The sequence below is a fragment of the Opisthorchis viverrini genome (assembly GCF_000715545.1).
Source record: "Opisthorchis viverrini unplaced genomic scaffold opera_v5_70, whole genome shotgun sequence".
In the NCBI taxonomy this organism is placed as follows: Eukaryota; Metazoa; Platyhelminthes; class Trematoda; order Opisthorchiida; family Opisthorchiidae; genus Opisthorchis; species Opisthorchis viverrini.
This window is the reverse complement of record NW_008751726.1, coordinates 731169-744227: the sequence shown is the minus strand read 5'-3', so window position 1 is coordinate 744227 and position 13059 is coordinate 731169. Positions and strand designations below refer to the sequence as shown.

At 46.1% G+C, this 13059-nt stretch overlaps 2 protein-coding genes across 2 annotated transcripts in view; one reads left to right on the top strand and one right to left on the bottom strand.

Annotated features, from left to right (window-relative positions):
- T265_04325 (hypothetical protein) overlaps positions 1-2501 on the top strand; it is a gene marked incomplete at both ends in the record, with an annotated part of 5646 nt that extends 3145 nt beyond the window's left edge. Inside the window, 3 exons of the mRNA XM_009169034.1 lie at positions 2091-2166; positions 2229-2309; positions 2388-2501. Coding sequence (XP_009167298.1) covers positions 2091-2166; positions 2229-2309; positions 2388-2501 — 271 coding nt within the window. The remainder of the gene's footprint in view (positions 1-2090; positions 2167-2228; positions 2310-2387) is intronic.
- The window catches only part of T265_04324 (hypothetical protein), a gene marked incomplete at both ends in the record, with an annotated part of 40013 nt that extends 34562 nt beyond the window's left edge, over positions 1-5451 (bottom strand). Inside the window, 4 exons of the mRNA XM_009169033.1 lie at positions 4596-4810; positions 4924-5003; positions 5125-5243; positions 5309-5451. Of these exons, the coding sequence (XP_009167297.1) occupies positions 4596-4810; positions 4924-5003; positions 5125-5243; positions 5309-5451 (557 nt within the window). The remainder of the gene's footprint in view (positions 1-4595; positions 4811-4923; positions 5004-5124; positions 5244-5308) is intronic.
- Between the last annotated feature and the right edge of the window lie 7608 nt (positions 5452-13059).

The following is a 13059-nucleotide window of genomic DNA, read 5'->3' as shown; positions in this document are numbered from 1 at the left end:
ACGAGCGAGTACGCGGTCATTACAGCTGACAATGATGATGATGATGATGTGTTTCATGTAAAGGTGTCCGAGATAAACAACAGGCAGTATGTGAGATGATGATGTGTTTCATGTAAAGGTGCCCGAGATAAACAACAGGCAAACAGTATGTGAGCAGAGTTGAGGTTTACGCAGCCTGATAGCAACAGCCTCAGCTACCGGCAACCTTTTTCACTTTAATATCTCTCGGAATCACATTATGTTGCCCTAAGATCATTTAGAGGTGACAACTGCAGCGTGCATGGAAATCACTTTTAAATTGTCCTCATAGCAGCTTTATTGTTTGTCGATGTAAGATTAGGATGGTCTAAGAGATGAAAGTTTCTAACTTGCACGTAACACCGTGCACCCGTTTCGGAATCCGAGTTGCCAGGTCATCAGCGGGTGCGTTGTCTAAGCATGCACACACACACACCTTCCACAAAAATGCAATGCATAAGTGACTTCACTCGTCAATTCCGGGTTATCTGGTGTGCATGTATCCCGCAGACTGGCCGAAAGCAAGCGCTTATTCCAAATGTCATTCGAGTGTGATCCTCAACCTGGCTGGTTAACAGACAAGACCACCACTCCGATATCGCGATCCTCAGATAAACGATACGTGCAGAGAGTGCTTCATTAGATTAGAGAAACTGTTTTTGAAATTCAATTGTGAATGCGGTTAATCGGACATTTCAATCACACTGAATAGTAAAAGTCCTCCGATATTCTTCCATTATGGCACGCCAAATATGGATTAAAGCTCTCCAAGTTCCTTGTATTTCATCCAAAGCGTTGGGTATGTATGCGGCGCTGTTACGTCAAAACGTCTAGCTAACTCCTCCGCTAGGAAATCAAAGCAAGTGGTTCGTTGCGGACTATTCTCTCCCACTCTCTGTGATTGTACGGGTTATCTCAATCTGATGTGAATTCACCAGCCACGAACGAACCCATGAGACCTATTTTGGTAGTGACAACAAAAGTCTGCAATAATAATAATAATATAAAACAAGAGAAAGGTGGTGTAGTGGTTATCAGTGCATCATCAAATGTCCTTTCAACAAGATTGACAGGATTGACCTGTGACAAAGCAGACACTGACGGCTACTTCATTAAAAAGTTGTTCGATTGTATGCACTTTTCGCGGAGTGCCATGGTAGCTCTGATTTTCTTCGTTCAATAACATCTGCCATTCAGAGACCGACATAAGGAACTGTAATTATTCGCCAGTCCGATCTTGCGCACAAAATGAACACTCGTCACTGTGCTTAAATCATATGTAAGCCACGTACACCGGACTGTGATGACCTGGCAAAAGTTGACTTGTCCCATGCGATCTGACATGACGGGATCGACAACGCGAGGTACCTCAGGTAAGCTATAGTCTACTGAAACACATCAGCGTTTACTCCTATCACAACGGACAAGATTGGGAAGCTATTGTTACTACTCTTAGTGTACATAAACACAGTTAACCTATCAGTTTTTTCGTGGTCATATCCGAAGTGTCTAACAGAAGACGATGTATTTCAACTACCTGAGTGGATCAACAAAGATGCTCCAGCAAACCCAAAGTGCCTGCGCTTGGCAGTGAGGTTTATTTCGATAAAAAAGTGTGCTCCACTGGCGCTATTTGGATGGCCGGGTAACTACAGTCAAGCTTTATCCGCCTTCACGGAGGATGAATCCCGGGAACAGGCAAAAGTGGTTTGCGGAACTTTGTGAAGATAGACTGCTCATCTCGATCGAATAAAGAAAACAGGCCTGTGGTATAGAACATTACTTTCAAACTGTTCTTAAAACGCGCTCGCGGGACAACCCCGACAAGGTAAAGGTCTGGTGAGTCGTGATGCAGAGTACGTGGCGTATTTTGGGAAGTCCGATTGAGTGACGCGCGGAGTCACAAGCCAGGAATTGCGAATTCCTGGGATTTATCAACAAAATGCGGTACTACACGTGCAAAACACGTATATAGGAGATAAAGCGAATATACACTCATTTGCAAACTAATTTGGTTTTTTCGAGAGACTCACCTGGAACCCAGCTGAATTTCTCGTTTGTGATGTTCTCAGGCAACTGAATGTGCTGCGCCTACCTGATGAGCCCCAAGAAAAGCGAAACCGGTCGTGGGCTGTCGATGGATTTTCAGTAACCTTATGAGTAGTACATTACAAAGTTATGCACGTATCACGATACCTCGAATATCGTAGCGATTGAAACATGAGGTGGCCTGGTACAGCACATTCAGTTGCCTGAGAACATCACAAACGAGAGATTCAGCTGGGTTCCAGGTGAGTCTCTCGAAAAAACCAAATTAATTTGCAAATGAGTGTATATTCGCTAATTTCGTGCAATTTGGTTTCAAGTAGAACATAAGGTTGACGGAAACCCGGGAACTGCGCCTACCTGATGACCCCCAAGAAGGGCGAAACCGGTCGTGGATTTTCAGCAACCTTATGAGTAGTACATTACAGAGGAGATAAAGCCTCAAATTATGGTGATTTCCGTCTAACTGTTGCACGAATTGGCGCAGGTCCAGAGAAATCCCAGAAAGAAGGGCGAATCGATCTGAGTTAGCGACGTATGTGCGCGCACAGCACGTGGTAACGCGATGGGTCGAAAATCTCACGTGAAAAGTTCATCAAAGTCGGTTCAACACGTTAAAGGTCAAAAGTTCATGAGGCATTGTGGACGAATATGGAATACATGAGTTATACGTAGAAAACAGTGGGTTCAAGTTAGGGAAGGGCTTGGCCAACAGAAAGTAGGTACATGTGAAAGGTTGCATATTACGGGCGCCATTCCAGCTATGGGCCTAATGCGATACACAATGAAACGGAGATCCTGTACCAAGGAAAGTTGCTTCCGCTTTGTGAACTGCTGGACAGGCTCAGTGCAGAGGAATGATAGGAGGTGACTGTAGTTTGTGACAACGAACGTTGTCAATTTCAACTGGAATGAGTATTGGACAGTGCACAACAGTCTGCTGTGACGACTATCCGTCTGGTTCCATACTGGTTAGCCTTAAACCTTATAGGTAGCAAGTATCTTGATCCAGGCTACAAAGACGAAGACAAAACGGTAGTAAGCAGAGATCCTTTCTGGTGATCCTCGAGGTATACCGATATAACGAGAATGGCGACTGAGTTGTTTGAAGCATGCGGTCGCCGATGCACGAATAGTAAGTACCAGTCGGACTACTTATGAACACCTGGGTTAGGCAGTTGCGGGGGGCTTCTGAGAATACTTGATGGTTGGAAGAGCAGATTGGCGATCTAGACCATTCGAAATACTGCTCGTTTCCACAGTTCCGTTAAACAGCACGGTTGTTGTCCACTTTAGTGGTCTCCAATCTGGGGGTCGCAACCTTACACTGATATTTGTCAGAACCATACAGTCGTCGGTTCAGCCCTGATAACCAAATGAGTTTGGTGTCAGCGAGATTCTGCCACTACTAAAACAGTAAATTTCCACCACCCCGACGATGAAGAAAACGATCGAGAACTATTGATTTGGTAGAATTTACGGGAACCTTCTTCCACAAATCCTCAAAAGCGCCAATGTAATGGCTTGATATTCGTCGGCGAAAATGCCACTTAGATGCTCGAAGCACATCGGTAACTTTAATTCTCATGCTTCTGTTAATTTGATGAAAATGGCTTTTTGTACATAACAGAATTGGCATCAGTACTGCTCACCATGGTATGGTCGTTTAAGTTATGTCCTTCCAACAATTCGGACTACGAGACGGGCCAGAAGTGCCATATGATAGCGCTAACCACGTAGTGAAATAACTGAATGAAATGGGACATAAGCAAGAAGTCTCTGGCTCAATCCGACTCAAGGCGTCCTTGTTTTAATTTACCTAAAACGTTGTATTCATAATACAAATGATATACTAGTTATCGTAAGCAGCAGAGCCCTAGAGGATTCGATATTGAAAATAACGCTCGAGAGAATATAACTGAAAACCTACTACCAGTAAGCTTGAACGAATTAATACCATGCAATGCGTGAAAAATTCAGCACATCCGAATGGTTAGTTGTACTGTGAAAGGTTAGACAGGGGGAAGGCTACGTAACTTTCAGTGGGCCCTTCCAGCCCTAAGCCATACTCCATACCTAACGTTGACCGAGTGTCCACTACACTCACAGCTAATTTATCATAATTAAAACATGACATCGTCCCGAGCCACGTGAGCTTTTTGCTCTCTAAAAGCAAGCTCTGATAAGTTTGGTAAGGAAGCATTCTTGTAACGGAAACTGGTCACAAACAAATGTATTATTAAAGGGTTTCTTTCCATACAAATTGAGTGGCACTTTCCGCGATCCAAAGCAAACTCACCATAAAGTACAGGGGATTCTATTGCGAAGTTTGAAAATCTCACAGGCTTAGCGAAAACTGGTCCTCCAAACGTAATCAAAACGAAATTTATCGTGAAGGATTTCTTCTAAGCACAGCCAGCGTATTCAGCGAGGTAGGTAAACGAGGCTAGAAAGCGCGCTCTTGTGGTACCTAGGTTGATTTGACCCTAATGTATCCGTCAACTTACGCGAGAAGCTAGGAAAGAACTCACCTTTCAGACATACAACACTTGTGAATATTCGAAGTGATAGGCATGTAGACGGTTGGAGGAACAGCAAGGTAGAAGACCCTATTCACATGTTTGCCCCAGTTGGTCTCGATAAATCGGTTGAGTTCTTGAAATCCTGCAGAATCAGAGTAGTCTCCTTGAATGTAGTAGTTGCGGGACCAAAAGTTTTCAAACAGTTCTAGGTTATCCGGCAGTACCTTGTTGGACAAGTTCCGGATAAAAAAATGAAGTGTTAAGATCCGGATGCCACACGCAGTAAAATGAAATAAATATCCGAAATGTCTTGAAATATGGTTCGTTAGAAACTCACCTTCATGTATGGCTCTGAATGAATCCTGATCTTGACTACGGACAGGGGAGAACGGGCGTATCCAATAACGTATGTCTTTGCTGGTAGCCTTGTTGGACAAGTTCCGGATAAAAAAATGAAGTGTTAAGATCCGGATGCCACACGCAGTAAAATGAAATAAATATCCGAAATGTCTTGAAATATGGTTCGTTAGAAACTCACCTTCATGTATGGCTCTGAATGAATCCTGATCTTGACTACGGACAGGGGAGAACGGGCGTATCCAATAACGAATGTCTTTGCTGGTAGCAGACATCACGAAATAGCCACCTATAAGAAGTCTGATGAAGAGTAAGCAAAAAGGCCTACCAAATGCAAGGATATGTCTTTTTCTTAGCTAGGTCACCCTTGAAGAAACAATGTTTTTGGACGAATATTACAACTTACTGAGGCTCCAAACACAACGATTACGTGTGTGTGTGCCTGGTCTTCTTCAATCGTTTCTTTAATCAAGTCCAAACAGTCAGATACATCAGAAGTGGCCGACATCATTCAACGCCTAAGTGGAACACGGATCTGCAAAAATTTAAAAAAATGCTCAGGACTAAGATTTCGACCAAAGACGAGCATCTGAAACAAGAAAGTTAGTATATTCTCACAAAACGCTGTCACAAGGCGGGTAATGAGAAGAGCCTGAACCACGAGGCAGTGGACGGTAGGGTGTTCTTTTGGGATCCTGATCTCAGCCGATGACTCACCTGACTCACCTGGTTGCAGGGGTTTGGCCTAACCCGTGGTCGCCAGGGAAGAGTATTACTGCCTCATTCCTGATACGGCTGCGCACAGTAGGTACCATCTGAGCAGCACCAGGCACCTGGGTCTTAAAATTATTTCGGCCATAATGGATAATGCGCCAGCGGCAGCTGCATCGGTCCCGGTGGTCTCGTGAAAGGTGGTATTTCCATCCGGACTGGGAAGACCAGAGCAGCTTTTGCGAACCTGCGTCACCGGTAGTGTAGGCGTGGCATCAGCTTCTCTGTCAAGGGTCGAGTTTACAATGCTGCGTTGCGCTCCATATTACTGTATGGATGGGAAAACTGGCCGCTGCGCGCTGAGGGCGTCAAAAGACTTTTAGTGTTTGACCATCGATACTTTCGGGGCATCGCCCGAATCTGGTGGGAACACCGGATCAGCAACGCTAAAGTACGTCAAACGGTATTCGGAAGAAATAACCCATCCTCAATATATGAACTTATCACACTGCTTGGGTTGCGCTGGGTTGGCCACGTGCTGCATATGCCAGTCGACCGAATTCCCCGAAGGGCTCTTTTCTCACCACCACGTGAAGCGTGGAGAAGAGCCAGAGTCGGTCACACAATCACTTGGCAGCGAAGTATAAAAGCAATTACAAACCAACTCAGCTGCGCTGGTCATTGCCATCTTCCTGGATGGGAACCCCGAGATGGGCGATATCAATGTTTAGAGACACTGTCAGACATGGCCCAGTCGCGCCCTCAATGGCACTCATGCATCCAAGCTAGTGCCTTCAATGCATAGCTCCCTGCCCAATTCCTCAACTTAACAGTACACGGACAGTGCTGTATGTACGCACTAATTTATCAGCTCCCGCATCAAATGAAGAGCTACCTACCCTACCTCCCCAAATCATCGGTGAACGAAACTGCGGCGGCTACAACCACTGTACGACAAGTACGCAGTTATTACAGCTGACAATGATGATGAACGAAAGGAGTAGCATGGACGGACAGGCAAATGACCAACGAATATGATACATCGGGGAACGTTTCGAAATAACCAGTGGAACAAATGTAAGACATAGGCACCAAGGAGGCGGTTACTCTTACACTACGCAAAGTAAGGGGATCGGGAATACCCGCTGTTCGAGGTCCACACCAAACTCCATACCCATGAGAGGCATTCTTTCACATGAGTCCCTAACACAACTACGTGGGACGATGACAAGACGTTGACCATCCCGACTATCTACAAGATGAAGCACTCGAAGTTGTCCACACTGTGACCACAAACTCCTTGTTACCGAAGCGTTCAGAGGGTTTGGGGTCACTCTTCAGCTGTCCCTGTTCATTCAACCACATCACCAGAAGCCAGTTCCTCAGCTGGTCTTCGAGAAAGGGGTTCAGCTGTGGCACCACTTTCGGTGCCTAGCTGCCATGCCACCCGAAGGAAGCACGAGGGCTGGGATACTGCCAGGTTGCCCAAGCCTAGACAGGGGAAGTCGAGTGGCGGAGGTCGGATTCGAACCGCGGACCTTCCGGTCAGTAAATTCTCGCTCTAACCACTTGGGCCATCTTGCCTTCGAGAAAAGGCATCTGTTGCAAGAGTAAAGTGGCTTCAGGTAGAGAGCAGGAATACAGAACAGAATGGCGTTATATACGCCTCAATCGCTTGATAAAGTTAGTACATGAGATGAAAATATAGTAAAAATTACCAGCTAATGATATATGGGAAGTATGGTCTACATAGTCACAACATCAAGTCCAAGTTGGTAAGTGTGTCCTTTGGCAGTTCGTAAAAAAATAAAAGCTGCGCTGGTCACATAAAGTAGTTGATGCCTCTCTGTTGCGCAGACTATAGGTGTGGGTGCGCTGTTGTCGTATGAGAATAACAAAGTTACTTCCTGGGTCTGCATTAGAATGGGAATAAAATTAGAAATAGGAAAAAATTGGAAAAAATTAGAAATGGGGATAAATCATGGTTGTTAACACACACACGGTGTTAACACTGCTGTCATGCTGTCGATGATGATGATGATGAAATTTCACTTTCTGAATAATCACGGTAAACTAGTGTTGGGCGAGGTTCTTCTTGTTCGATGACACGCTGGTTCCAACTCTGCATCGGAAAGATCGGATTTAATGCAGTCGCCTGTAGGATGCGGTTTCGTCTTTGCCATTTGAACGAACTATGTGGGTGCACTGTGGATTACAGGAGACAAGCTGTTTCCCTCTAATTAGAGGGTCATATTTTGGGGCTCGATCATTGCATTTTAAGGGAAGCGGCCGAAGAACAGTAAAATGGGTCTTGTTTACTTGTCCTGTTTTTTAGGGTTTCATCGTTCATTGATGAATCAATTTTTATCGCTTCAGTTCGCAGTGCAAAAGTTTTGGATGGATAAACCCTAACTTCTGGTCCCTCGGTCTTCCGTGTTCTTGCTCTGATTGTCGCCGCACTCCACTCCTGGTCAAACACAACAATCTATTCATCCAAAAATGTTCATGGAACAATGGATGTGCTCTTACGTCCTGAACGGTTCCATATAGATCCCAAAACTCAAGACTGGGCGATATCAGGGGACATTAAATTGTACTTTCGCGAATTTGAGTCCATTCCTTCCCGTTCACCACATAAGTTGAAACCCTTGTTCAATACATTGCTCCTAGTGTTTATTGCTTCATAAAAGACTGTTAGAATAATGAATCAGCTATTGCAAACTTGCGAGAAATTTGTGTACAACCAAAAAATGAAATTTTCGCCCGGCATCTTTTGAATACTTGTAAGCAAGACGGAGAACAGAACCATGATAAATTTGTGCAAACGCTTTGTAGTTTGTTGCCAGATTGCCGCTTTACGGCTGTCAGTGCATAACAACAACAACAACAACATCATCATCATCATCATCATCNCCGGAGTTTCGTTCCCCGGGGTTTCGGGGGGGGGGGTAGGTGGCTGCGAATTGCAGGCGGGAGCTGATAAATTGGTGCATAAATCGAGCATTGTCAGTGGGCTGTCAAAAATGTGGGGGTGGAAAAAGAGCTATGCATTGAAGGCAATAGCTTGGATGCATGAGTGCCATTGAGGGCGCGACCGGGCCATGTCTGACAATGTCCCTAGCCATTGATGTGGCCCGTCTCGGGGTCCCCATGCAGAAAGACGATAGTGACCAGCGCAGCTGAGTTTGCTGATAATGGCTTTCATACTTCGCTACCAAGTCATTGTTTGGCCGCCTCTGGCTCTCTTCCACCCTTCACGTGGTTGTGCGAAAAGAGCACTTCGAGGAAGTCCGTCGACTGGAATCACTGAAGGTATCATCAGAACCAGACCATGAATGTTCCAAAATCTTGCAACAGCTGTCCATTTCGAGGGGCATGAAGTCTCAACGTGTAGTTGACTTGTCCGCGTACTGTTCTCGTTAGAAAGCCGTTTCTCTGACAAAATCTGCCTAATCACTCACAATACAACCTTCCTAGTTCCTTAGTCCGAAAAGTGTTTGAAAGACTCAAAAAAGAGTTGGTGAATGCAGCCGTGATCATTATCGATCCGAGAACAACTCTGATACTCGAAATTGAGGCGTCCGATGTTGCGATTACAGCTACAGTCAATCAAGATGGCAGACCAGTCGCACTCCTCTCACGTACGCTGTCTGCCAGTGAAAGAAGCGTGCTTAATTGTCGAAGCGGTGCGCAAACGGAGGCGTTATCTACTCGGGACCCGTTTCAAGATTGTAACCGATTAGCGGTCCGTTGCATTCACGTACTCAACACAACAAAATGGGGGTAATGACAAAATCCAACGTTGGCGGGTGGAGTTATCGCAGTATTTTTTTACTTGACATACAGGCCGGGCATCGAAGACAAAGCCGCTGACACGCCCTCTTAGTGTCGGTGCGAACACTTCACCTCAGCTGGATCCAAAACGCCTACATGCAACTCTGTTCCATGATGGAACAACACACATGATGCATTTTGTTCGTGCCAAAAATCTTCCATTCTCCCTAGAGGGCCTCTGACTTGTCATTAAGAAATGTCATGTGCGTACGGAATTCAAACCACGTTTCTTCAAGCCATCTGGTGGTACACTCACTTAAGCCACGCGGACATCCGAGGGTCTGAGCATTGATTTTAAAGGACCATCGCCTTCGACGAATCGAAATAAATATATATTGGTGATCGTAGACGAGAATTCCCGTTTCCCGTTCGCCTATCCCTGTCCACATATACGCTCGTCTGTGGTGATGGTCTTGTGCCACTTTGCTACAGTTGGCCTGTCCAGTTTCACGCGTTATAATTACGGTTCCCCACTCATTTCAGATGAGGTTAGGCGATCTCTTCGTGAAAAGGGCGTTGCCATCAGTCGGACCACTTCATTCAACCCAAGGGAGAATAGTCAGGTGGTGATTAAATGGAAATTTGTGGAAAGCTACTGCGCTTTCAGTACGATCAAGTGGTCCTCAGATCAGTCGTTGGGAAACAGTTATACGAGAAGCGCCATTCGAATAAATCTTCGTTGTGCACCGCCACCAATGCCACTCCACACCAGCGAATGTTTCATCACAATCGAAAATCCGCAATTGGAACATCGTTGCCGCAGTGGTTGTTTTTTATGCGGCTGAATACATGGTCTTCGAAATATGACCCCGTAGTCACAGAGACTGCGCTCCTGGAGTGTAACCCTGAGTAACCTATATCCGACACCCTAACTGCATGGAGAAACGGTCTCCCTACGTCACCTGACGCTTTCCACGGATTTTAAACGCGCTCCAGCATACAAACAGCAGCCGAAGTCCAATAGTGATTCGCTTAGTAAGCCGGAAATATTTGCCTCCAGTGCTTCGGGATACGAAACATAGGATAGTTCTGAACACCCGTTGGTTGTACAACAGCTGACACGAGCATATTTCTTGCAAAACAGAGAAATCTGACGTAATTCAATTACGGAACGAACTCATCACTGTCAGCTGTAATAACCGCGTACTTGCCGTACAGTGGTTGTAGCTGCCAGTTTCGTTCACCGATAATTTGGTTCGGGTGGGTAGCTCCGCATTGGAGGCGGGAGCACATTTAAGTGGGGGAATTGGGCAGGGAGCTATGCATTGAAGGCACTAGCTTGGATGCATGAGTGCCATTGAGGGCGCGACTGGGCCATGTCTGACAGTGTCTCTAAACATTGATATCGCCCATCTCGGGGTTCCCATCCAGGAAGATGGCAATGACCAGCGCAGCTGAGTTGGTTTGTAATTGCTTTTATACTTCGCTGCCAAGTGATTGTGTGACCGACTCTGGCTCTTCTCCACGCTTCACGTGGTGGTGAGAAAAGAGCCCTTCGGGGAATTCGGTCGACTGGCGTACGGAGCATGTGGCCAGGCCAGTGTGATCAGTTCATCTATCAGGAGTGAGTTATTTCTTCCAAATACCATTCGACGTACTTCAGCAGTGCTAATCCGGTACTCCCACCAGACCCGGGTAATGCTCAGAAGACATCGATGGCCAAACACTGAAGGACTTTTGACGTCCTCAGCACGCCTATGCCACTGGTGACAGGTTCACAAAAGCTGCTCAATCCGGACAGAAATATCATCTTTGGCTAGACCACCGGGACCGATACAGCTGTCCAGGTAGACAAATTTGACTACTACCTCAATCGGCCTATCCGCAAGCATGAGGCTATGATTCCAGTCCACCCAGTCTTGCAGTAGCACTTTACAGTTTGCGGGTGTGAAGCGCATGCCAAACTGTGAAGCAGAATTATTTAGATTATTTAATGTTGTTTGTATTACCGCGGGGTCAGATCCAAGAAGAGCTATGCCGTCTGCGTACTCGATATCTGTGAGTGAACACTCCGGCAGCACTTCGACCCAATAGGCATTAGAGGCTGGTAGTGAGTCTTTCACGGTCGCATCAATGACGAAGTTGAATAGGAAATATGAAAGAGGACAGGTTTGTCTGACACCGTTTGATGTGATGAACTCAGATGAGAGCTTTCCGTAGACTTTCACGCGGCCGCGGGAGCTAGCGTTCAGGACCTTAAGGAGGGTCAAGAATTTATGGGGGACAGGTTTGCTTCACAGACACCGCCATAGTGTCTGACGGTCCACAGAGTCAAAGACAGCTATCAGATCAAGAAATACAACCAGTGTTGGCTGCTGGAAGCAGTCATGCTGTTTTGGAATCTGCAGGACGGAACCCAGCTTGGTTTTCACGGATCTGCCTCTCCCAGTGTTCAGTCAGCCTTCGAAAAGTAAGGCCAGAGAGTACCCTCGATGCCATAGCTAACAGGCTGATGCCACGGTGGTTTTCACACAGCGTCCGCGTACCTGTTGACATGCCCCATTCTACAGGCACCTTTTCTTCGTTCCATAAAGATTTAAAAAAATAAATCGTTCAGCTGTAACACCCTTCCGGTGCCTAGCTGCTATGCTACCCGAAGGAAGCACTAGGGCTGGGATACTGCCAGATCGCCCAAGCCTAGGCAGGGGCACAAATAAGCTCTGTCAGTTGGGTCACCAGAGATTTTCCGCCTTTTTTTGAAGAGGGCTGGATACACATCGTCCATATGTACATACACTTCGAACCAGCCTCTCTTAATAGTATCGTCCATACGTGGGAGCGGGAACGAGTCACATCCAGTAACCTGATCTAGTTGACGGTAGTCCATAGATATCCATAAAGTGCGATCTTTTTTTCTAACCAGCACGATTGATGGAGACTATGGTGAGGGGGATGGGCAGTTTGCCAAGTTCACCTTGATAATGAACTAGAACCCTCCTGGCCCATGACCACCTGTATTAATGGTGTGTTGCAGAAAGTTGGCCATTCCCAGAGAAGGTCGCGAGATATTCAGTACACTGTAGAATTCCGGTAGCAAACTGACTACAACATTGCTTTTTGGTTCTGGGGTGTTACGGCAAAAAACACGTGATTTTGTGTATCGATGGATGGGGTACTGTACGAGGTAGTTTGGAGAACCAAACGGTTCCTGCCTGGGCATCAGTGCGGGCACAGTGCGTGGTTAAGAAATCCATACCCACAATTACATACCATTTGATTCCCGAGCAGACGAACTTAGTCAGTCACCCAATACGACATATCAAGTACTTCATCATTCGTGCCAAGTGACGGAATGACAGAGCCGCTGGCCGTAAAGAGCTCTGAACAGTTACCGCATTGTTGCTTTGGTAGAAATGAATCAACAGAAACAATAGAGCTCACAGGATTTGAGCTCAATTGCCTTGTGATAAGTAAGTGTGTAAGTAAGTAAAGGGGACAACTGTCTAGAAGACGCGGTAAAACAGAGGCGCACAACTTAGATTTCTTGCTAGGAAAGTTGTGGCTACAACAGATATCGCCGCAGAAACAAGCCATCCGCGTTCTCCTTGAGGGACAGAAACGGAGAACCGAC